General features: G+C 45.0%; 1 protein-coding gene across 6 annotated transcripts in view; it reads right to left on the minus strand.

Moving 5' to 3' along the window:
- The window catches only part of Uggt (UDP-glucose-glycoprotein glucosyltransferase), a 218079-nt gene that overhangs the window by 82875 nt on the left and 111257 nt on the right, over window positions 1-23947 (minus strand). For all 6 annotated transcript variants that reach the window (XM_075682275.1, XM_075682274.1, XM_075682277.1 and 3 more), the window contains exons 5-11: window positions 23250-23365; window positions 22005-22197; window positions 17615-17711; window positions 16611-16686; window positions 14188-14288; window positions 3683-3843; window positions 477-632 (exon numbers count right to left, since the gene is read on the minus strand). In XM_075682275.1, coding sequence (XP_075538390.1) covers window positions 477-632; window positions 3683-3843; window positions 14188-14288; window positions 16611-16686; window positions 17615-17711; window positions 22005-22197; window positions 23250-23365 — 900 coding nt within the window. The remainder of the gene's footprint in view (window positions 1-476; window positions 633-3682; window positions 3844-14187; window positions 14289-16610; window positions 16687-17614; window positions 17712-22004; window positions 22198-23249; window positions 23366-23947) is intronic.

Consider the following 23947-nt stretch of genomic DNA (forward strand, 5'->3'; position numbering starts at 1 on the left):
AAACATGTTAACAAAAGGCCTTTTCCAGATTTCAGTATGTCCAATTTGCTTCTATATTTTTTTGTATCCATATCCAAAAGTTTTCAGCAGCTTATTGTGCACCCACTCACAGTTTCATTATCAAAGTGTTGAAAAGTGAAAGAACCTACACCAGCAGCAACACAGGTGCCACTTTTTGGTGTCTGTTAACAACTTAAACTCTATTTTCAACCTTCCTTGATTGCTTGTTTAAAGCTGCTATAAATACACTTTGAAGTATAGTGAGAAATTGGGCTAGTTGGTGTTCATTCAACTTGTAATGCACTGAGTAGAACTGACCACGACAGAACCCACCAGACAAGAAGCCCGAGAGAGCGCAACTGTCATCCTTGTCTGGTGTGTCTTATTGTGGTTAGTTGCACTTAGCGCACGGCAAGAGGAATAAAAATACTGAGTGACAAAATGATGGCAATGAAGGCACCATGACAACCACTCACAGGGATGCCGATGTTGTGCAGGCCCTCGAGCAGCCTGGTCTCCTGCTTGAGACTCTGCAGTAGGCTGAAGAGGTCAATGACGTCCACATCATAGTACAGGCCATTCAGGAAGAGTGCCCCATCCGCAGGTTCCAGGCTGAGCGTATGGGCAAATGCCTGCATGCAGCAAGCCCCACAGATATAAAATTGTCATTCTAACTATATATTGAACACAAACACCTGTTCATTTAGCAAACTATCAACTTTCAGGTCAGGGGCAATTGGAGATCGCTGGAGAGGCCTTCATCTTGCAGTGGACATAAATAGCATCATGATGATGATGATTATTAAACTTTCAAGCTGCTACAAGGCCAGAGCCATGTTTATGCATTCCCAAGGCAATGATGCACAACTGTCTACTTCACTAATTTCTGTTCTGCCCTTAAGCAGGCACTACTCAATTTCTTACTTTGGGAACCTTAGCCTTCTTCCCCCTAAACAGTATTTACAGCTAAAACCTTCTGCTTGTCTAAGTAAGTTACCCTAGAAGAGACCTACTACTATGAATAAAATGTTCATACAGTTAGGTCATGTCATACAAAAACACACTGACACAAAGCAAAATTCGTTTTCTTTTCATTGGAAACAGTTTTCTTATACAGAAAAAAAGAGATAGTGAGTGAGAAAAAAAATTTGTGCAGCTCAATGTGGCACCCATACGCCACGATCTAAACTGCTGTCATGTAAATGACAAGCACGATGTGTGTGGAAAGAACATCAAGCTGTATGCAGAGCACTTGCCAGAACAGAGCAAAAGCAGTAGTAGCTCACTGTAAGAGAGTTTAAAAAAAATTAAAAGAAATAAGAAAGAAAAAGAGAAGTTATTGTGTAACTATCTACATGACAGCTGAAATGTCAGGTAGAACTACTGCACAAGTGGACTTCTTTAGTGCCAAAGAGCTGCTGAATGAGTCCATGATTATAATGGGCCCTTGTTGCAATAATATGCCATGAAGCTTGAAACCAAACACACACACGTGCAAGCACGCTTAACCAAGTATAACCAAGTATAACTATCTAACACTCGAATGAGTGTAACATGACTGTACACACCATCACTTATTTCAATGCCAGCAACAAAACACACTCCTTCATTGCATGTTAATGTTCAATGTTGCAGAGAGTTCACCCTTTGGAGTTCCGCAGGAGAACACCAAAAGGAATTACTTATGACATGTGGCCCCAAGGTAGCAATGCTCTGCAGTGAGATATACAGTAAAGGCTCGTTAATTTGAATTCTACGGGGATGCTACGAAAATTCGAATTACACAAGATTTGAACAAATGAAAGTCAGAAAAAAAATTGCACAGTTAAGGCACGTATATATTCCGGCCTAGTGTGAGTGTGCACGTGCACATGCTACGTCACATTGGTGTGAACAACATCTATAGTTCGAAGCACTGGCACATCTGACGTAACTGGATGCGGTCAACGCGGTCCGACGTGCCAGACATCGAGATGGCTCTTGCTCCATCCGCACATTCGCCGCACTGACTGCGCCGACCCACAATGCATGGTGCGGAGGAAAAAAATGTCGCAGTTTCGCCCGAAAGGCGAAGCATCGATTGTGAATTAGTAGATAGCTAAACGAAGTTAGTATAGTAGTTTTATCGGCCGTATAGCTTGTAAACATTCGCTTGCTAACTAAATGAACAATCACAGTGTTATGTGCAGACAGGTAAGCATGAACACATCTCGCTCAATGACCATGGAAACTCCCTGAAAAACACTGGAGTGAGGAATCGCAGCTGCAGCAGTGAGCAAATTGACCTTCGTACATCTCTTGCTTCAAGGCGAATGAAACGTAGAAAGCACATTGCATATGAAGCTACTGGCACTACATGCGCTCTGCAAACATTACAGATCGCTTTGAAGATGAGGACCGTGCAGGAATGCACTTGGCCACGTCGCAGATCGGTTTAAAGATACAGCACCTGCATGGCCATGCTGTGCAGGCACAGCGTGGCCTTGAGAGAGGAAGAGAAGGAAGATCTTCAGAGAGGAAGAGAAGCGACCTGCAACAGAAGATTTGGCCAGGCCTGGCCAGGTGCAAATGCGTCTCTCTCGTCAGGCCTAAACAAAGGGCCGCAGATGTAAAGAGCAAAGCTGTGTGGCCCGCACAGCGACACCAGCGTCGTAAATGTGCTCACGTGCACTAGCACTATCTTTCCCTCCCCTTTTCCCCCCTCCCCAGTGTAGGGTAGCCAACCGGGCTCAGTCCTGGTTAACCTCCTTGCCTTTCATTTATCATCTGATGACTCTCCTCCCATCCACGATGGCACGAAGTTCGAATTATTGGCGACGGTGCGGATTTGAGTGTGAATTAGTGGGATACGTTACATACTGCTTTCAATAAATTGTTGGACGGACCGCAGCAGCTACTACGAATTATGCAAAAATTTGAATTAATGAGTTGTGAATTAACGAGCTTTTACTATATATCATTGTCCTCTGCCTATATGGCCGGCTTGTTAGCGCTCGTATTTCACGCTCAGGTGCAATTTATCAGTGCTTATCATTTAATACCTTGCCTGGAAGCAGCACTTGCCCTGCTTTGTTCAGAATAAATCACAACAAGTACATTGTCTGTGGCCAGGAGCTAAAGAGTAAGTGACAAAAATTAATGCTGCGCTGCTTGCGACTGTTACAGGAGAATATGATGCGCATTGTGTTTCACTGTAACTGTGACAGACCGCAGCATCATTCTGTCACTAAGTAAACCTACATATTTTGTTTAGCGTCGACGTAGACAAATCGCACTTATAATTTATTCTGGATGAAACAGGCGAGTACTGCGTCGCAAAGCAGTATTAAATTGACTACACTACAAAATGCCAACTTAACGTGAAATTTCAGCACAAACGAGCCAGTGGTTTAAAAGGGGAGCAATATTTACCTAGCTCTCTCAGTTATGTAACATCCAGCACATACGAAATCTGCAATGAATTCGCCATTTAGGTGCAAATAAAAGGAAATGGCATTTTCTGAATGCTCTCTCAGACCCTGGTGTTCTGAATTTCAGTTCAAGGTCACACAGGAAATACACAAGTGCCCAGAAACCACAAGTACAGGAACAGAATGCTTGGAGTAAAGTACACAAGAAAGCCCTTTCCACAATTAAAAAAAAAAAAAAAAAGCAAACGGGAAAAGGAGTCAAAGCAACGCACGTGCTGGTTGCCCTCCACTTCTTTCTTGAGCTCGGAGCTCACGGCGATGTTCACGAGCGAGCGTGCCTGCGAGGGGAAGTTCTGCGAGGTGTCCCTCATGGTGCGCAGCGCATCCTCGGGTGGGGCAAGCAGGATCTTCTGGGCCGCTTGCAAGCTCAGCTCTGCGCAAGAACAAACACCGGCGAACATCACCACCCGGAGGGCACGAAATAAAACGCATTCCTTTAGCACTGGCTCAAGCTTCTATTTGACATACCACGGTGGCGAAACGGAGTCACCAACATGGCAGTTTGCACTGTCCTGGGTTACTACTAAGGGAAAACTGGCCTTATTTCTTGTTACATAGAGTGCTTGCACAAGGCCAGGCAGAGACTTTTGTTGGAGAACAACCCGTTGACACTCACACCAGTAGAAAATAAACATGCATTCTCAAGGTGACGTGGTACCCTGTCTCTTCATTTACTAGTGTTCGGTTACACCAACTCTGCAAACAAATAGCTGTGAAAAGCCTTTCAGCAATCAGACACTATAATGTTATGGCGTAGAGACAGTGATGAACTAGAAAATATATATATATTGTTACGCATGAAGAAAACGAAGACCAGTGAACGTGCTTGCGGTCCCGAGTGGAAGAAGGAAGAAGAGAACGACGCTCAGTTGATAAACCAGCTGACCGCTCTTGCGCTCACCTTCGCGACCTAAAGTAAACGGTCCCCTTCATCCGTCAGGGTTATAAACGGTCTCCTTCGCGCGTAACAAAGTGGTGGAGGTGCGGGGTATCGCTCACAACAACGGAACCATCACTGCCGCAGCTTCGTCGAAGCCGTCGACTTGCCGGCCTCCCGCCATCAGCCGTGACCATCTTCGACATGCCAGAAGAAGGAGCCACTCCGAGGGCAGCGCCTAGCAGTCCGCTGCCATACTACCGAGTTCCACCCACCTTCGGAGGCAAAGCGGGGGAAGATGCCGACGAGTGGCTCGTCCACTACAAACGAGTGAGCAAATCCAACGGGTGGGATGCAACCGCTCAGCTCACCAACGTGGTGTTCTCCCTGACCGATACCGCCCTCGTGTGGTACGAGAACCACGAGGACGCGCTTACGACGTGGGACCATTTTGTTGACGAGTTAAAGGCGTGTTTTGGGGACTCAATCGCCAAAAAAAAGCGTGCGGAGCAGACACTGTCGCAACAGGCGCAGCTACCAGGTGAGACATGCACAACATACATCGAAGAAGTGTTAAAGCTGTGCAAGGTGGTCAATGCTCGCATGTCGGAAGAAGATAGAGTTGGGCATTTGCTGAAAGGAGTGGCTGAGGATGTGTACAATTTTCTAATTGGAAAGGAGAGCCTCAGTTCTGTGTCCGATGTCATACGGCACTGCAGAACTTTTGAAACGCTAAAGATGCGTCGGATTGCGCCAAAGTTTGGTCGGTTGGCAAACGTTACGACGGTTGCCAGTGTGGACACGAGTCCTTGCCTCGACCTTCCTTCGACCATCCGACAGATTGTCCGCGAGGAACTTTCCCGCCGCGAAGGGTTGTCGCATTCCACTGGTGACCACCATGGCGTGTACACGTCACGTGAGGCTATGACGGCGCCACATTCGGCCCCTTGGCAACCGATGGTTACCGCAGCGGCCGTGGAGTACAGCGCAGCCCCACAGTCGAGGATGACAACACGCCCGCCGACTCCGCGCTATGACCAACGCACTCAGCGCACGCCTTCTCGACGCCCGATGTATCGTCGTGACACTCGCCACGAACCAACCCACTACACGCGGGAAAATGATAATATCCGCTTCATCGACGAACGACCAAGGTTTAGACCTCTCCCGGTGTGTTATTCCTGTGGTGTCCCGGGTCATATATCGCGGTTTTGCAACCAGCGTATAACCACGTGGTATGGCCAGCCGTCAGAGTTTTTTCGGCCCTCCGAACGGCCACACGGTGCCCCGTGGCCAGCGCACGTATCGTCTGGCGACGAGTATTGGCCGAGCAGCTCCCGGAATCGCTCCCCAGCATCTGACAGAAGTTTGACACCCCCACCGCAACGTCGTGCTCCCCGTTCTCCCTCACCGCTGCGTCGCACCGCGTCCCCTTCGTCACCGGAAAACTAGCTAGCGCGGCCGATGGAGGTGAGGTCGCTGGAGACGTGCTACTGACAGAAATACCTCCTGTGTTGATGCTGAAAAACAAAGTGCGCGTGCTTGTGGATAATGTCCCTGTGATGGCTCTGGTGGACACAGGCGCAACAATTTCGGTCATGAGTGTCTCGTTTAAACACGTGTTAGGGCGAAAGGTTTTGTTTAAATGGGACGAAGATTCAAAGTTCTGTGGAGTGAGTGGTGAGCCGTTGCGACCTATTGGTGTGTGTAGTGCTGACGTATTTTTGGGAGGCCATGTTATTACGACAGAGTTCGTAATTATTCCTCGGTCGACCCATGATGTTATTCTCGGCATGGACTTCTTGCGGGAGTGTGGTGCTACTGTCGACTGCCGCACCGGAAAAGTATTCTTAAGTGGTAGGATTCCATCAGGACTCCTGGAGAACCCTGTAGATCGCGAAACTACACTGTGTGTTTGTGGTGATACGGTCATACCTGCATCATCTACCGTTTGCGTTCCCGTTGTCTGTTGCGGCGCCGATTCCGACTGCTTCAAAGCTACCGTAGAACCGATGCACTTTAACTGAATGAAGAAGAATGTTTTGGTTCCACATTGTGTGGTGTCGATCAAAGGCGGACGCACTGGCTTATGGACCGTAAACTGTTCTAAGGAGCCCGTTATACTATCTGACGGCATGAAATTAGCCTTCGCCAGAGAACACGCGTCCTTATCAGTGGCTCAACTTACAGATGTGCCGGAAGAACCTGACGGCCACAGTTCGGAAACGGCCCTTTTGTCGATGGTCAATAAATCGCTCAGCACGAGTGAACGCCGAACGTTAGTGGGTGTGCTTTCGAAGCACGTTTCGGTATTCGACTTTGCGCAGAAGGACAATATACCTGCAATCCCTGCGTCTCGAACGCGCCATACCATCAACACGGGTTCGGCAAATCCGATTAGACAAAAGCCATATCGTGTTTCACCATCAGAGCGCCAGATTATCAACGAACAAGTGCACGAAATGATGAAAAAGGGAGTCGTACAAGAGTCAGCAAGTCCGTGGGCAGCTCCAGTGATTCTTGTTAAAAAAAAAGATGGATCTTGGAGATTTTGCGTCGACTATCGCCGTTTGAATGCTGTAACAAAAAAGGACGTGTACCCACTCCCACGTATTGATGACGCAATAGACTGCCTTCATTCCGCCTCTTACTTTTCCTCAGTAGATTTACGATCCGGCTATTGGCAAATTCCGATGCATCCTGACGACAAGGAGAAGACTGCCTTTGTAACCCCTGACGGGCTCTTCGAATTTAATGTGATGCCATTTGGATTGTGCAACGCTCCGGCAACTTTCGAGAGATTTATGGACACTGTATTGCGTGACTTGAAGTGGAACATCTGCATGTGCTATCTCGACGACGTCGTCATCTTTGGCCGCACCTTCAGCGAACACAACTCGCGTCTGGATATTGTCCTGAACTGCATCAGAAACGCTGGTCTAGTTTTAAACTCTAAGAAATGCCACTTCGGAGACCGCCAAACCCTTGTGCTTGGGCACCTCGTCGACAAGGATGGCATCCGCCCTGATCCCCAGAAAACAGCAGCCGTTGAAGCGTTCAGTGCACCGCGCTGTGTCAAGGAGCTCCGTAGTTTTCTGGGGCTTTGTTCCTATTTCCGCCGATTTATTCCTAAATTCGCCGACGTTGCGTATCCGCTGACATGCCTGCTACGAAAGGACACCCCCTTTGAGTGGACTTCGGAGTGCGACTCTTCTTTTCGTCAGTTGAAGTTCCTGCTGACGTCACGACCGGTTCTTCAACACTTCAGTCCTTCAGCTCCGACAGAACTCCATACGGATGCCAGTGGCATAGGTATTGGTGCCGTCCTAGTTCAACGCTGCGGTGACCGCGAACACGTGATCGCATATGCAAGCCGCTCATTAAGTAGGCCCGAGCAGAATTACACTGTGACGGAACAAGAATGCCTCGCGGTAATATTTGCGGTTCAGCGGTTTCGTTCTTACCTGTATGGACGCCCCTTTACAGTGGTCACCGACCACCACTCGTTGTGTTGGCTTGTGAATCTTCGTGACCCTTGTGGCCGCCTTGCGCGCTGGGCGCTCCGACTGCAAGAATACAGCTTCACCGTCTCTTATAAGAGTGGTCGACGACACGCTGATGCGGACTGTCTCTCGCGTATGCCACTTAGCACTACGGACTGTGACGCCGACGACTTCGATCACCTCGTGGCTTCTGTGTCGCCGCGTTTTCCAGACTTCGACTGCTTCAAAACCGAACAGCGAAAAGACGATAAATTAACACCGCTCTTCACCGCTACGACCGCCTCGACGACAGCAAACCATTTCTGTGTACGTGATGGACTCCTCTATAAGAAGAACTTTTCCAGCACTGGCGCACGTTTTCTCCTAGTGGTGCCGGAGAGCCTTCGCACAGCAATTCTGCGTGCTATGCACGACGACCCTACGTCTGGCCATCTGGGTTCGGCGAGGACGCTTTACCGGATTCAGGAACGCTTTTATTGGCCTGGAATGCGACAATCTGTTGAGACGTATGTGGCCAGCTGCATGCAGTGTCAGCGCCACAAACGGCCATCTACTGCTCCGGCAGGTCTTCTGCAGCCGATCCCGCCTCCAAGCACGCCTTTCCAACAAGTGGGCATTGACTTCGTAGGCCCATTTCCCAAATCAGCCAAGGGAAACCGCTGGATAGTTGTTTGCGTCGACTACCTCACACGCTACTGCGAGACGGCGGCCGTGCCCTCCGCAACTGCCACTGACGTTTCAACATTCCTGCTGCAATATGTGATCCTGCGACATGGTCCGCCCCGCGTGATCATCAGCGACCGTGGACGACAATTCACAGCGGACGTCGTAGAGGAGCTGCTTCGTTTGTGTGATTCCCACTTGCGTCACTCGACACCATACCATCCACAGACGAATGGGCTTACGGAGCGTACCAACCGAACAATTGTAAACATGCTATCTATGTACGTTTCATCCGACCACAAGAACTGGGATGACGTACTGCCTTTTATCACGTACGCATTCAACACCGCCAAGCACGAGACCACCGGCTATAGCCCTTTCTTCCTGCTGTACGCACGGCCACCCCGGTACACAATCGACACTGTTTTCCCCTTCTGCAGTCACGAAAATTCCACTGTCGCCGAGACTCTCTGCCTCGCCGAAGAAGCTCGTCGTATTGCTCGTTTGCGCACTTTGGCATCGCAGGACAGATCAAAAGTACGCTACGACATTCGCCACCGTCCGGTAACCTATCGCCCTGGTGATTTAGTCTGGCTGTGGACTCCAGTACGGAAACGCGGGTTATGCCAAAAGCTTTTGGCCACCTACGATGGACCGTTTGTGATTATTAGCAGACTCACGGAAGTCACGTATAACATAGCTCGCCTCACGGCGAGTGGTAGAAGAGCTGCCAAGACACAAGTGGTCCATGTCGCCCGCTTGAAATTGTTCACGTCAAGACACATGGAATGACTCGCCCGGCGGGCTTCGTCTGCGACGAGAGGAATGTTACGCATGAAGAAAACGAAGACCAGTGAACGTGCTTGCGGTCCCGAGTGGAAGAAGGAAGAAGAGAACGACGCTCAGTTGATAAACCAGCTGACCGCTCTTGCGCTCACCTTCGCGACCTAAAGTAAACGGTCCCCTTCATCCGTCAGGGTTATAAACGGTCTCCTTCGCGCGTAACAATATATATATATATATGTGTGAAAGAAAGGAAAGGCAGAGAGGCTAAGCAGAAGAAGAAGAAAAGAAGAAGAAGAAGAGAGAGAGAGAGAGAGGGAGAGAGAGAGAGAGAGGAGAGAGAGAGAGAGAGAGAGAGAGAGAGAGAGAGAGAGAGAGAGAGAGAGAGAGAGAGAGAGAGAGAGAGAGAGAGAGAGAGAGAGAGGGGGGGGGGGGGGGGGGGGACAGAGCACATGCACACAATCACTGCTGTTCGTGGCACAGGAAAACATATAACACTTGTCAGTGCTAAAGCCACTCCTGCAGGTTTGTTGTCCATCAGAACTGCAACCATGTATTTGTAGTCGTCTCTGCGACGGCTTGTGAGGTCGGTATTCTACAATGATTTGTTCTGACAATGATGTGCTATTGATGTGAGCTAGCGCAGCTACTAGCGTTTGTCTCTGCACTATAACAAGTGATACTGCCAAAACTTTGAGTTAGAAACCTGCACTGTTTATTGTATGAGCTTGGGCCCAGAAAGCCAAGCAATACTCAAGTTACAATGATAGCAGTGAGCATGATCGTCGGTCATTTAATCTAATCTCATCACTCAGTTCTGGCCAGTATTTATTTATGTCTCACTGCATATTCCATGGTAACCACAGGTGCTTGCACACATTTGAGAATGTACAATGCTATTCACGTCATGCATGCAATCTGATCAGACATGTCTACAGTACTATAGAACCGATAGAACCGACAACGACATTCAAGAAGTTTCAGACACAGCAGATACATCTTGCACCAAGCGATAACTTGGTAACAGTAACAATCTGGTGAAAGCTGTCACCGGTAAACAGTAAAACAATGCACATGTAACACATTGAACACCAACAGCCATACAGAATGACACTTGTTTGTGTTAAACAATACTACTGCAACGAGTACATAGTATTGTGCCCCGAGTGCAGCAGCACCCCTTCACAATATGATATGCTATGAACTTAGACACAAAAGTGGAGAAGTATACATGATAAGCACCTACCAACAATAGGACAATAGACTCAGTTCTTACAGCAGCAGCAGCAAACAACAAACGGCACTGGCAAGCCAGTCCCGTGCAAATCCACAAGGTGGAGGAAATTTCATGAAAGAGAAAATTATCATTCCTTCGAGAGTGCTGCCAAGTTAAAGAAATGCCCTGCCTCCGCTATCCATAGGGTGGAATCTCACTGAAATAAGATTGCTGCGGCAAGGCTACAGTTAATCCCAGATAGGAGAAATGCCCATAAAGAGAGCTTCAGCTTGCCAATGTAAACTACTGGAATTACATTGAGGTGTGCTTAATGAAAAGCCAAGGATGCTACAAGCAAATGTACAATACAGTATGAATAGCGAATTGATAACATAATAGCCGATTCTCTTTTCTTTTTGGAATTTAACAAAATGAAAAATTAATTTGTGGGGTTTAACATTCTGAAGCTGCACACTGGGCTATGAGAGGCGTTGTACTGGAGGCCTCCGAATTAATTTTGTAATGTGCACCTAAATCTAGGCACAGTAAAACCTTGTTATTTCAGATTTCACGGGACGGAAAAAAAAAATGCCCAAATTAACTGAATGCCGCATTATCGAGGGTACCAGGAATGACAAATGCTTAATACATCAGCACAATTTTATTTAGCAAATGAATTGGCAAATACTGCTTCTACTTTGCACAAAAGCAGTTTGTAAGTTGCAATTCTCTCATCTTGTGACTGACTGATTAGCGGTCGTAGTGGGGAAGGCCTAGTGTCTTCTTTCGCATTGCAGGTGTGGAGCAAAACCTGCGTCTTCGTTCAAGACATGCTTTTTGCTACTAAGCGCACATCCCAGTTATTTTTTCGCCAGTGAGCTGATTGACAAATTCGATGCCAGGCAGGCGGGTTCTGATATCAGCAATTCATTGCACTGAGTCAAAACGAAACTATTGCTCGCTGCAACCACTGCGGACGAAACTGTGGTCAACGCTGCTATCACGAATGCTGACTAAGCAGTTCTGAAGACACGCGCCCTATGCAGTGTCATGCGCAGTGGTAAACGCAACAGTAAGGGCTATAAAGACAAATAACCCTGAAGCATTCCAGCATTCCTGTTGTTTTCCACTGATGAATGGTGACGCGTACCTTGCCACTTCGTTTTGGTTGGACACTTGAGGCAGTCCACATTCGCCGCGTTCCAAGGTTTGTCTGAATTAACCAGTGTGCGGCCAAATACATTCAAATTAACTAGTTTGATGTCATGAAATATTGCACATGCCTGACGGGAACAGAGGACGAGTACGAATTATCCGATTTTATGATTTAACAGAGGTCGAATTAACGAGGTTTTACTGCACAGTCAACCGCAAAAGTTAACGAAAATTGCGATGGGAGAAAATGATGAATTTTTGAGCAGCCTGTAACTGTAGCCAGTAAAAACCACACAGCGTTGTTTGTGTACTAATAGAGGCTGCAAATGCTAATGCTGGGTTGCATTCTGAGGTTCTGGATATACATATTCAGCTTTTCCTTGGATACCGCGGTCTGTAAGCTACAAATAGCAGTTGATTGTACATGATACTCTTTGTTGCAGTAACTACCAGGAGCCGAACGTGCAACCTTGTATTCAGCAGCAGAACACTTTGGGGAACCAGCACTGGCCTGGGAGTGCTACAGCAGTCTGAGTGTACAGTTAAACCTCGATACAATAAAGAGCATAAATGCGGCAATTTGCTTCGTTATAATGAAATTTCATCATATTGAAGTTCGATCTTTTATGCATATAAGTACAGTAGTCGAGGAATTTTCCTTACAGGGCTACAAAATTTTACAAATGATTGGGCAATCGGAAAAAGTAAAATAATCATTTTGTTGAATGTGAGAATCGGCAACGAAAGATACGGTTTCATGCTTCGTTGATGATATCTTCACATTGGCAGTACAAAGTGAAGCCAGCCACGCTTTCACGCCCAATCCCCTCCCGGCTGATAGTGCGGCCCACAGTGAAACATCGTTGTAAGGAAGAGTGCTGGCAGCATGAGAGCGAATGCTTTGTCTATCGCTTCAGGGTGTCTCCAAAACTAGAGATTATGCAACATCCAGTACTAAATGCACGGGAAGACAGCGCACGTGATGCCATCTCGGCATGCCCACTCTTTGCACAAGCGGCAGATTAGCTCTAAAGCAGTGCGCAGGGGTTCCGTTTGCGCTCAGCCATGCTGACAGCGATGGGAAGCCAAAGCTGCGCTAGAAAAGGAGACGCTCGCCAACCGTCACCCCATTCCTCCCTTGCGCACTTGATCGCGTTACCACGAGCTAGCTCCTCTTCCTTTCCTCTTGCTCATGTGGGGAAACTACCCAAAAACTAGTCCCACAATGTGTTTTACTGCTCACTCAATAACCCCAAACTCACCATCACAACAGGAACAAGCGGTTCATACCATGTCTTGGAAACTTGAGACTATGAAACTGCCAACGCTAGATGTGTGGGAACAACAAAATGCATGTGAAGGCACCAACCATTTCGACTCGACCTTTGCACTTGCCGTGGAGCGATTACCTCCAATTTATAGAGTGTACACGTGAGAGGAGGACACATACGCATTCCTGACCCCCCCATTGCCTGCTTGAGTACTTGATAAAGTTACCATGAGTTCACTCCCTCCCCAGCACTCTTGCACAGAAGGCATCGTCAGATCTTGCATTTATCCGAGCCCTGCGAGCTTCTGTGTGCTCTGCTGCCTCTGCAAGTTGTTTACCAATGTGACAAATGGTGCAGGGGTGTTTCCTGCCTATCTGCCTACAGCGTACTGGCATGTGCGCTTTGACGGCGGTTATGCCATTCAAACTTTTCACGCAGAAGGACATTTGAAGTAATGTTTGCCTCGGCTGACATTTTTATAATTTTTCGCTAGATTAACTGGTCATAAAGGCTCCAAGTCCATGCTTGAGATGGCCGAAAACTTCATTAAATTGCAACTGCATCACAAAATTACTTTGTTACATTGCGAAAGAAAATAGACGGTTTTCAATGCAACTAAGATAGGGAAATGCAAATAGTTCGTTACATCGAGGTTCGACTGCATTGGAATCGTGCATAAACACACTTCATACCATTAAGGTTAAAAACACATGGTCTTCTTTGGACCACAAGTTATAAAAAGTTAGATAATTCGTTACTATATCGAGAATGCCATTGTACTGAAGTTCACTATACCGAGGTTTAACTGTACTAAACTAAAGTATGCCGACACTGGTCGGCAGGGAGGCCACAGAAATTTATATCTTGAACGATGAGAGACGCGTGCCTGTGTCAATGCTTGCTAACACCCAACTCATCCAGCCGAGCCCTGTCCATGAGAATGAACATTCCAAGAACCATGTGCACTCATGTGTTCTTGCACACCAGTGCCTAGTCAGGTCAGACACTGGACACACGTTCCTCGTGACAAGTGGTGAATTTTCTGATGCAAAACTATGGCATGTTCTACTAAAATGTGTTACCTCCACCTTCTAAGCTGTGTGTTAAGGTACTTATGTTGGCACAGAAAGTTTCACTGGTGGTTTCCAATAGCCACTAAGCCACCGGGAAGGATCAATCTGTTCCATCTGAGGATAACAGGTGCCAACTACCAGTGCAAAATGAGGTTGCGCACAAAAGCCGTGCTCACCTTGCAGCTCCCACACTTTCAGGGCAGCTAGTTCAGTTCCAGAGTTGGTCAGGTGGGACTTGAGCACATTCAGCTTGTCCTTCTTGTCAGGGTAAAGCTCCCTGGTAGGAAATAAGATTACACAGGTGATTCTTTTTCCAACTTCTAAAAAAACACATTTGCCTTTTGACATAATGTGATGTACTGCTTCCACTTATTAAAAGACATACTTTATTTATTTGTTAATATCACTATGTGCACCCAGAGGGCATTATTGCAGTGGGGGAGGTGTAAAAAGAACAAGATAAATGTAAAGTAGAATGAAAATTATATAAGCAAAACAATAGGGGTGTGCGAATATTCAAAACTTTCAAATAATGAATCGAACAGTCACGATTCATAAATGCAAATATTTTTCAAACCCTTTTCCAATATTTCGATACGTCAACTGTGCCCAATTAAACATAATATTGGATCAAAAGTATGGAAATTTTCACCCCAATGGCAATAGTATAGACACAAAACATGAGAACTTGCATGATGGAGCAGGCTATGTCGATTAGGTAGCAATAATTTACAGGCTATGCAGTGACCATTCGTACTTTCTGAAGGGTTCTGTGCATGCAAAGAAACTACTTGTTTGCTCCTAAGGCTCCATTTGTGCTTTTAGTAAACAACGCTTCATAATGAAATATGTAATCAGAGAAGCTTGCTAACTTTAAGAATACTAGGATGTGAACATAATTTTATATTAATTGTGATAACGACTGCTCATTATTACAAAACTATTAGGAAACCATTAGATATTCGATTCAATTTGTTTCTAGCACTATTCAATTTGCATTCGATTCGGCCTCAAAAATCACTGTTCGGACAAACCTACAAAACAAACATGGAACAACAGTGTCCATCACTTGCAGAAAGGTGCCCGAAAAATTTACAGGGTGTGGCGTGGTAACATACAGTTCCTCATCATGACTGCACATCATGAATATGTCGGTTGAGTATGGTGGCAAATGACTCAGTGGACGCAACAACAGCAGTATCAGGGAAGTTGTTCCACTCATATATTGTATGCGGGGGGGAAAAAAGAGACAACCTGAATGCTGCAGCATGGCACTGAATCTCTCCTATTTTCTTATTGTTATCATTCTTTCGGCAAAAGTAAGCTGGAGCCTTCAAGCATAACTGTCGATTTATGTTAATATTGTTGCGGGCTAACAGGCTGAAGAAGAAAAACCTGAAAAAGTGGCGTCTAGTTCCTAATCAATCCAAAGTTAACCAAAAGCAAAAGCATTTCGAATGCCACAAGCTAGTAATGTGTTGGCAAGCACATCAATTTCAGCCTCAGTCATGCCCACAAATGCACAGCTAAAAGGTACAGCACATTGGCATATGAAGAAATAGAGTGCAGTGTGAAGAGCCAGCAGTTGCTAGTTACAGACCAAGTATTTCATGAAACCATGTGAGCCTTGCATACTGTATTTACAAGAATCTAACACAGATATTTTTATCAGAGAAAATGGGTCTGAAAATTGCCTGCACGTCACAAGTGGACACAAACCAAAACCACGTTCGCAGCGTTGGCAACAGCCTATTGCCAGAAGCGCAGCATCATCACCATCACAAGGTGGCGACAGAGAGTGTTTTTGATATTTGTGTGAAGGTTGCTGTGGGTTCATTTTGAGCTTGACTATAACCTGGAGCGGTACTCTCGGTGAATCACTTTCAGAGAGACTATCCCTCTCATGAGATTTCATGCGACTGGGCACCAGATGCGCCGACGTATACGACCACCAGCATTTTTGGCACTGTGTCAAGCTCTCTATCTGCATGCAGTGAAAGGAATGCTGTCGGCCGCATACTTCGTGAAGTCTGATGCAGTCACATACAATTTTGCGAAAGTGATCGTAGTGTTTCTAAAGTTATCACTTGAGAATACCGCTCCTATGTGCTTGGCATCTACGACCAATGAAGCAAGAATGGCAGACAACATGCTGCTTTCATTATGAAAGCTTTTGAAAAATATGTTTCCCTTCTGTGCAGGTCTCGTTTTTTCTGTTCACGAATGTGGGGGGCATGCTATATTTTTCTTATATATATTGGGGGCATGTTATACATTCAGGTGCACTTTTATTTTCGGACTGTAAGCTCGTGAAAGTTGGGTGCACATAAGATTAGCGGGTGCATAAGAATCGTGTAAATAGTGTATTCTCTTATTCTGTAAAGTGTGCAATGATGGCCAAAATAAATACAATGTATGGCTCTTACATATATGATAGCACTCATTCACACAAACACCCTCATCATTATAACCTCAAATACTCCACAGTGTTACATGAAAAAGAAGTGTTTATAGAAACCCGAGGCCTGTTTCACAAATACTAGGGCGTGAAGCCCAGAAATATCAAGACACCTGTGCCAGTGCAAAGGAGAGAACTCACTTCAGCTTCTTGAAGTCGAACCCTTCCATGTTTTCAACTTTTTCGACTTCCTCAGAATCCACCACATTTTTCTCCTCTGCGAACAAAGAGAAAAATAAACCCCACTTTTAGAGAGCCACAACTCAAGCACAAAATTAAGATGACACAAACAAAACCAAGGCTAGGCTACATACAAGACACTGGCTCGAGTATTCAGGAGGGGCAAACCCACAATATTTAGTTTTTAAACATGCCCCGTGCGATCATCAAACTTTCTTGGTGATCGGGTTTTATTGTAGCAGAACACAAGTTAAAATACATTTTTGTGCGACTAAAGCGCAGCGTACGTCAAAGATGAAGAAAGTATAAACCCAGAACTCAAGTTTTTTTTTTTACCACACACAACTGACATCAACAGGTTGCGAACACAGAGAAGCTTAATCGATCAACCAATGGTTACATGATGAAAGGACCAGGTCACGTATCATCAATTCTTATTTTTTCTTTTTTTTCAAGGTAAGTGGCGGTTAACTTGGTCATTTACCTGCACATTTACAGATGTGAAAGCCTACTGTGACACACTGAAACACAAGATGAGCTGCTCGGAATGGCGTCAACGACTAAAGAAACCGCGTCAAGTTGTGTCAACAGGCTGAAGATGTGTGATGAAGAAAACACGTCTAGCCACCGTCAGTTGCTTCACTAGTCCCACCAGTACAAACAACCATGCAAGTTTTTTAGTGACTGATTAATAGCATCCCAAAGCAACTTTGCTGATATAAGGGATGCCACAGTGCAGGACTCACGGTTGTGGCAGCTGGGTTTCGAACCCGCGACCTCGTGCACAGCTGAAGAACACTGTAGCCACTGCACTGCTGCAACTTTTTTTTTTTTAGTTGATGCTAAGTTTAGTCTTTGCATTTCTCTCCTACTTACTTCTCCAATCAGCAATGCTTCTGTAGTTGAGGCAAGATTAATGTTTCTGAATGAACTTCAACAAAATGTAACAAAAGTTTCGGAGTCACCTTTAACCTTAGTGTCGTCTTGAGCCTTGTATTCCGTGCTCTTAATAGCAAGCTCCACTCCATAACCGGACAGCCGGACCTTGCTGGCAGAGGGGGTCTGAAGAGGGAATACATGGCAGGGGATCAGTACCAATAAGCACTTGTATAAAAAAAAACTCTGGCACACATAACTACCAGATATCCTTTAAGCCTACCATATACTACCAGTGGACTGGCAATAAAAAGTTTACCACTCATGGTAGCACCGTGCAAGTCAAGTGATTGCCCATAGCTGCCACATTTTCAGAACTACCGTATCACATTTTTTTAGAAGCACTGCATCGCACTTACAACCACTCTCCAGTTTTGCCATCTGAAATTGGTGCCCCGTGCTTCAAACTCACTTGGAATATAACAGTCTAAGGAAATACCTAACACTTCAGGAATTTCTTGCTTTGCTACAGAACTACTGCTAATTGCTCAAACTTAATTTCTTTTTTTCTGTGTGCAAATTGATTAGAACTAATATACGAGAGATTGCTTGGGGAAGCTTGATATTTAAAAAGTCATTCAGCAGCACTAGCACTAGCACGATCAGGGGGGGCATTCCATAAGAGTTCACCTAGTGGACTATCCATTTTGGTCACTACTGATTGGATGCAGCTGTACGAGCGAGGAGGATACGAGCGGCCCCAGCCAATCAGCAGCGGCCGAAATGGACGGTCCACTAGGTGGACTCCTACAGAATACGTCCCCAGTTGTCAGTATTGTGCACAATTTTTCTAATAAAGGAAAAACCAAAAGGACAGCACAACAAACCAAGAGTTTCAGCTGTTTATGCACCATGAAAACCCAGAAGTACATCAGGCAGCATGCAACAGGGGCACCCTCACTGCTCAAGCTAGTAACGAATTTGCAAAGTAAACCAACTAAAACCAATTATTAAAAAGCTATATTTGTTATGAAAGACTAAAAGAAAAGGCTATCATAAACACATCCAGAAGCATCACATCAGAAACAGTGAATCAGAAAGGGTGAAGAAATAGATGTACAACTACAGTATATTCAACAGAATTGAATGCTGAATTGCATGCATAGCCGACATATCTGTGCCATGCAGGCATACAAAAATTACATTAGCTGCTTAATGACTTAAAGTTTAATGCCATCCGCACACTTACGCACATACCAACTTAATGACATTAAGACTTCATGCAACCTGCAACATGTGCATTCTCACGACTCATTCGGTTGGTGAATACATACTCTTGCTCCCAGTGCTAGTAGCGGCAGGTACATGCAAAATGCACATTTTTGAAGTAAACTGAACTTATTCTGCATAAAATGTACCTATTAAGGGGAGACAATGCCCTTGGTACCCGAAAACCTGGCCAAAAAGTTTTTTCGTGCTTCTCTGCTCCAGGTTGGTGTAGAGCATCTATTTTTGCTTGATTGAACCTGTGTACCATCCTTCACCAATTGAATTTAGCCTTTGCACTAACCACCATGAACCCATTCTGAAACGTTTTTCATATTTTTTTTCTAAACAGCATTTCTGATGGTGTTGCACTTTTGGAGCGACAATATCTCTGGTTCTGCTTATCCTATTGCAATAATTCTTTTTCGCCAGAAAAGTAGACAATGAGAAAGTGAAGTAGGATTAAATTCTAACAAATACTAAATATTACAGAAATTTTCAAACAGTAATACCTTGTCCTGGTCAATACTACGGGTTCTTAATTAAAAAAATTCTGAGGACACCAAGCACTTCTTATGAGTTATGAATCCGAAAGCATTAATGTCTAATTGAACGGCGCTGAGCGGTCCTTCGGAGTTTTGCACTGTGAGTAATGTTACCATAGCGGAACGTGCAGCCCGAGCCAGCAAGCAGCAGCAGCCTGTGGTGCCAACACCGCACCCCACCAACGTCCTGTGTGACAAGAGACTCCTCTCACACAAAACCTGGCGCGTGAACACGGCATTTCCTTTCGTTTGCTCTGCACCGTCGAGGCGTGCTCGAGACGTGGCGTCTCAGCCAATGGGAATCCAGGTGCTTTTTCGCTGCTCCAGACGACAGACGCTGGCTTTTTAGCTCAGCGAGCCCTTTAATGCTTTCACACAAAAAGTTTGACATGCCACCACAAGGACGCCTACCTCAAGGAGATTGTACACGAACAAAGAAAACAAGCTACACTTTTGCACCTGTAGTTCCCACTGCCCACTTTTGTTGCAGAAAAGAATAATGTTTGCTTTAAGCAGTCTATTGTGAAAACACCAAAGCACAAGCAGCAATGCTGCATTACTTGAAGCATTACCTTCCTTTTTAAAGCATGGTCTCATTCCTGCTGGTTCCTGTTATCACTGACGCTGTGTATATTTGCACCATCTGTCACAAGTAAGCTCTCTGTTTGATGCATGATGCAGCTCCACTCAGATGGAGAAGCAGTTTAGCTCCTTCCTCTTTTGTTTTTCTTTAATGCCAGGAAAAGCATATCTTTTTCCTGGTTTTATTGTTTATCACCTGATTTCAAGAAATGTCCATTGCAACCTATACTGTGGGCACACCGAACTGTGACTTCATTGTTGGTATTTCTGGCTGAAGGATAACTCTTGAAAGAGGTACCGAAAGGTATGTTAAAAAAGTAAAGAAGAAAGAAAAGGAAACCCAAGCAAGTGCAAACAAAAACAATAATTTGTGATTTTACTGAAAAGTACTGGGAGTAGAAAAAAGCCTTGTACATATATAAGGCACATTTCTTTATCATGGTTTTCGACTTGCATAATATAACCCAGTCAACGGACACTTTCCAAGTCCTTTGAACAAAAGGGCCTTTACTTCAAGGGAAGATGTGCGCTGTCACATTAGTGCATAAAATAAGACCTAGATGAAGGGAGCCTTGAGTCAAGTGAGTCGGCGTTTGTCCTTTGAAATTTCAAGGGAATACGCTTGAGCCTAGAGGGGGTCCACCAGAAGTAAAAATTTCTGTATAGATATGGAAGTTCAATTTTTACCTGTTAAAAACAAGTTTCACTGTATAATAGAAGTCTCTAAGCACTAAACACTTCCGTGACACTAGCAATCTCAATGATGAATGGGCCGGTGCAGCAGCGATGGCATGGCCTATCACCATCAGCAACATTGACGCAACATGGGTGCCATGTTCGATTTGGTTATCAGCTTCTATGCGTTGAAGTGTCCTTGTTTTCTTTCTCCATGTCGTTAGCTTTTCTTATTTTTCTTTTCTTTTTTGGTGGTTGTTGTTGTTCCTCATCAATTTTGCATTTTAGGATATGTTGCAGTTTCTGTTAAAAACTTCAGCGGAGACCACCTGGCGACAACGTAGCGCTGACACATATCGCTTCCTTTCAAAGCTCTATGCTCCCTAACTTCAAAGGATCTTTGGTATGTCCGTGTGACTTCGGTATAAGTTAGGCCATACCAAAAAAAGTTCAGGCAGATTTTATCAAGATTAACGTTACTCAAAAAGATGCTCATGCCGTGTAGAAAATTGGCTACTCTATAAAAGTGATGGTGGCATGCCCCTTTTGGAGCACAGTCAACTGAGAAGAGGTGTTAAGGAGCACCCTCTAACAAAACAGCACACAGCTAAGGCTGAAGAGAATGCTGAATAAAGAAGGGTGTCATGGGTGCTAGCATTGATAAATGTGCCAACATGGCACACACAGCTCAACGCGCCGAAAGAGAGGCTTCTGCCAGCAACCCTCTTTATGTTATGGTGAAAATTGAGCCTATTCAGCAACAGTCCACAAACCTGCCCCGCATTGCCGCTACCTGTGGTGCCACAGAGAGCTGCTTCAAAAATGTGGAGGTTTCATCTCCAGTTGCGTTACACCTTTAGATCGTTTTGTTTTCTAACATATCAAGCCTCCATCCAGCCTTGGTAAAAATTGCCTATTTGTTTCTGCAATGAGTGTTATTAGAAAGTGTTTGCTTGTCTGTAAATGTACTGTATTGGCATTTGAGGAACACTGGGTTACCGGGGAAGTGTATGACAGCAACATTGCTTGTGGTCACATCTTGTGATGCGGGGTTTAACCCGTGAGTACACCAAGCTAACACTGCAGTGATTTACCATAATGTACTTGACTGCTGCTGTAGAGTGCAGCCGGCAGCAATATATTGGTTAATGCGCTGTGTTTTTAATTATTTTCCTTCAATAATATTACACATTTAACACAAAAATTTTCTTAACACATTGCAGTTCGAACGCACTGCAGTTGCACAAGGCATCGCAAGATCCCACTACCAGCTTTGCTACTGCTGTCCACGGCTCCGACAACACGGTAATCTATAAATGGTAAGAATTTACGGACAGGCTAAAACTCTCCATAAGGTTAACTTCCAGTTTTTCACCAGAGTGCCTTTTGAAATGACAGTTGGACCACCCACCCGAACGAAGTGGCGCAGCACATAGCTGATCTTCCTGCTCTTGGCTCGCTCCTCGAGAGCTTCATGGAAGTGCTTGAAACCTGGTGCGCCAAGGTCGCCGTGCAGGATCACCACGGGCCTCTGCTGCTGCTGGCTGATGCTTGTAGCAGTGCCACCATAGAAGTGGTCCACCTTGAAGGTGTACAGCTTGGCCCTGTGGCATCCCAGACACAAGACATGCCACATCTGTCCGCAGAAACACGTCATTCACAGATGCAGGCATGCTTACAGTGAACTGTGTGACGAGGATGCTAAAAAAATGTGAGGCTCCACAGCGCTGCGCAGGTTTTCTCGAGACTGTTTTCCACTGGAAGCCAGAAATGACGTCTCAGCCAATGTTAAATGCACTTGTCTGGACGTCCAGTCTTTGTCAGAGGTTCTGACATATCTGCATACATCTACCTGGCCTCTCGTTAAAGCGCATACCAGTACCTGAGTAGAGCTTGTGGTTTCCAAAACCCCAGAGGTTATAAGAATTCCAGAGTTGCTAAATTTATAAGGAATTCATAAAGAACTAGGAATTTTGGTTCACCTTTATAAAAGAAGAGACTACTGTGACATAATGTTAAAGGGAAAAATATGCAGAAAGTGTAAAAATTACATAGCAGCAGAAAGTACAAGAAATAAAATGCACTGCAAGGCCAGCTGTGCACTTGGAATAAAGAGGAGACAAATACAATAAAGGATAACAAACTTAGCAAATAATTTTTATAGCCTCAGCTTCACAGTAATAGGTTTGCGACATGACCCAGTCAATAACAGGTCTTGTCACTCACAAAGCGGTGTTAAATGAATGGCTTGACTTAGTAATGAAAAAAATTGTGTTCACTATTGAAGACTGGCAATACAGAGACAATGTTCTCACAGTTAATTTTATAAGTACCGAACAAACTAGAACTGTGATACCACTATCAATTAAATTGTTATTGGAATTTTTTACCAATTAATGAAGTACCAAACTTAATTATGATTATGATTGCCCTCCCGCTTACTGCCTCAATGCGTGAAATGCACAGGAAAAAAAGACCACAAGGCAGAATGCTCATAGCACTGCCTCTGCAATGTAAGGAGTAGTGTATTTTTTTTTTTCAAGAATTAGATATTCATATGGATGAGGACCACTATTTTTTCTTTTGTTTTTGTGTTTCTGGAAAATGCCCGAGCACTGTTGAGAAAAAAAAAATAGAAAAAGAGAGAATTGCTTACTCCTTGTCTCTTTTGCGCAGAGCCTCGTCCAATTCCTCAATGCTACAGATGGCGCCGCCTCCTTGTACCTCAATGACGAAATCGCATTCCTCTGGAAAACCTTTGTCACGGGCAGCCTGCACACAACGTGGAGCCCACGCATATAAGTAAGGGATACACTTGGGAACAGATGAAACATGAGAATGAAATAAATAGAAGCATGTCTCATCCCTGTATTAAAGTGCCAGTTCCAATGGTAACAGTTGAAAAAGGCTGCAAGAAACAAGAAGAGTTGCTTCTTTTTCAGGCTGGCACCTGTGAGTAAATAGGAGAAGCTTTAAAGTAGGAGATACATAATGTGACATGGCACCTGACACAATGTGAGCGGTGGATTGGAAAGATGTGTACTCTCACTGTCGGAACGTGTTGAAACCCTTATGGGTGCGGTAGTTGATGTGACTGGCCATGTGCCGGACTAAATGCCAAAAGCATCTCCTGCTTATCTTGGGGCCAACTCTGATTTCCGTATTCAAGTACATGTAAAATGCAGAAATATTAATCTGCTTGGGCAACTTTCCTGCACATGAGAGAGTTAAGCATTATGAATTGCTGAGAGCAGAATTTAGATTTGATTGTCTCAAATTTTTCTCAAAAGTTGCTGAAAATTTTTAGATTAAGAAAAAGGCAGTAACAAATTTGCAACTCTGAATTCTGAGTCA

The sequence above is a fragment of the Dermacentor variabilis genome, chromosome 2 (assembly GCF_050947875.1).
Source record: "Dermacentor variabilis isolate Ectoservices chromosome 2, ASM5094787v1, whole genome shotgun sequence".
NCBI lineage: Eukaryota > Metazoa > Arthropoda > Arachnida > Ixodida > Ixodidae > Dermacentor > Dermacentor variabilis.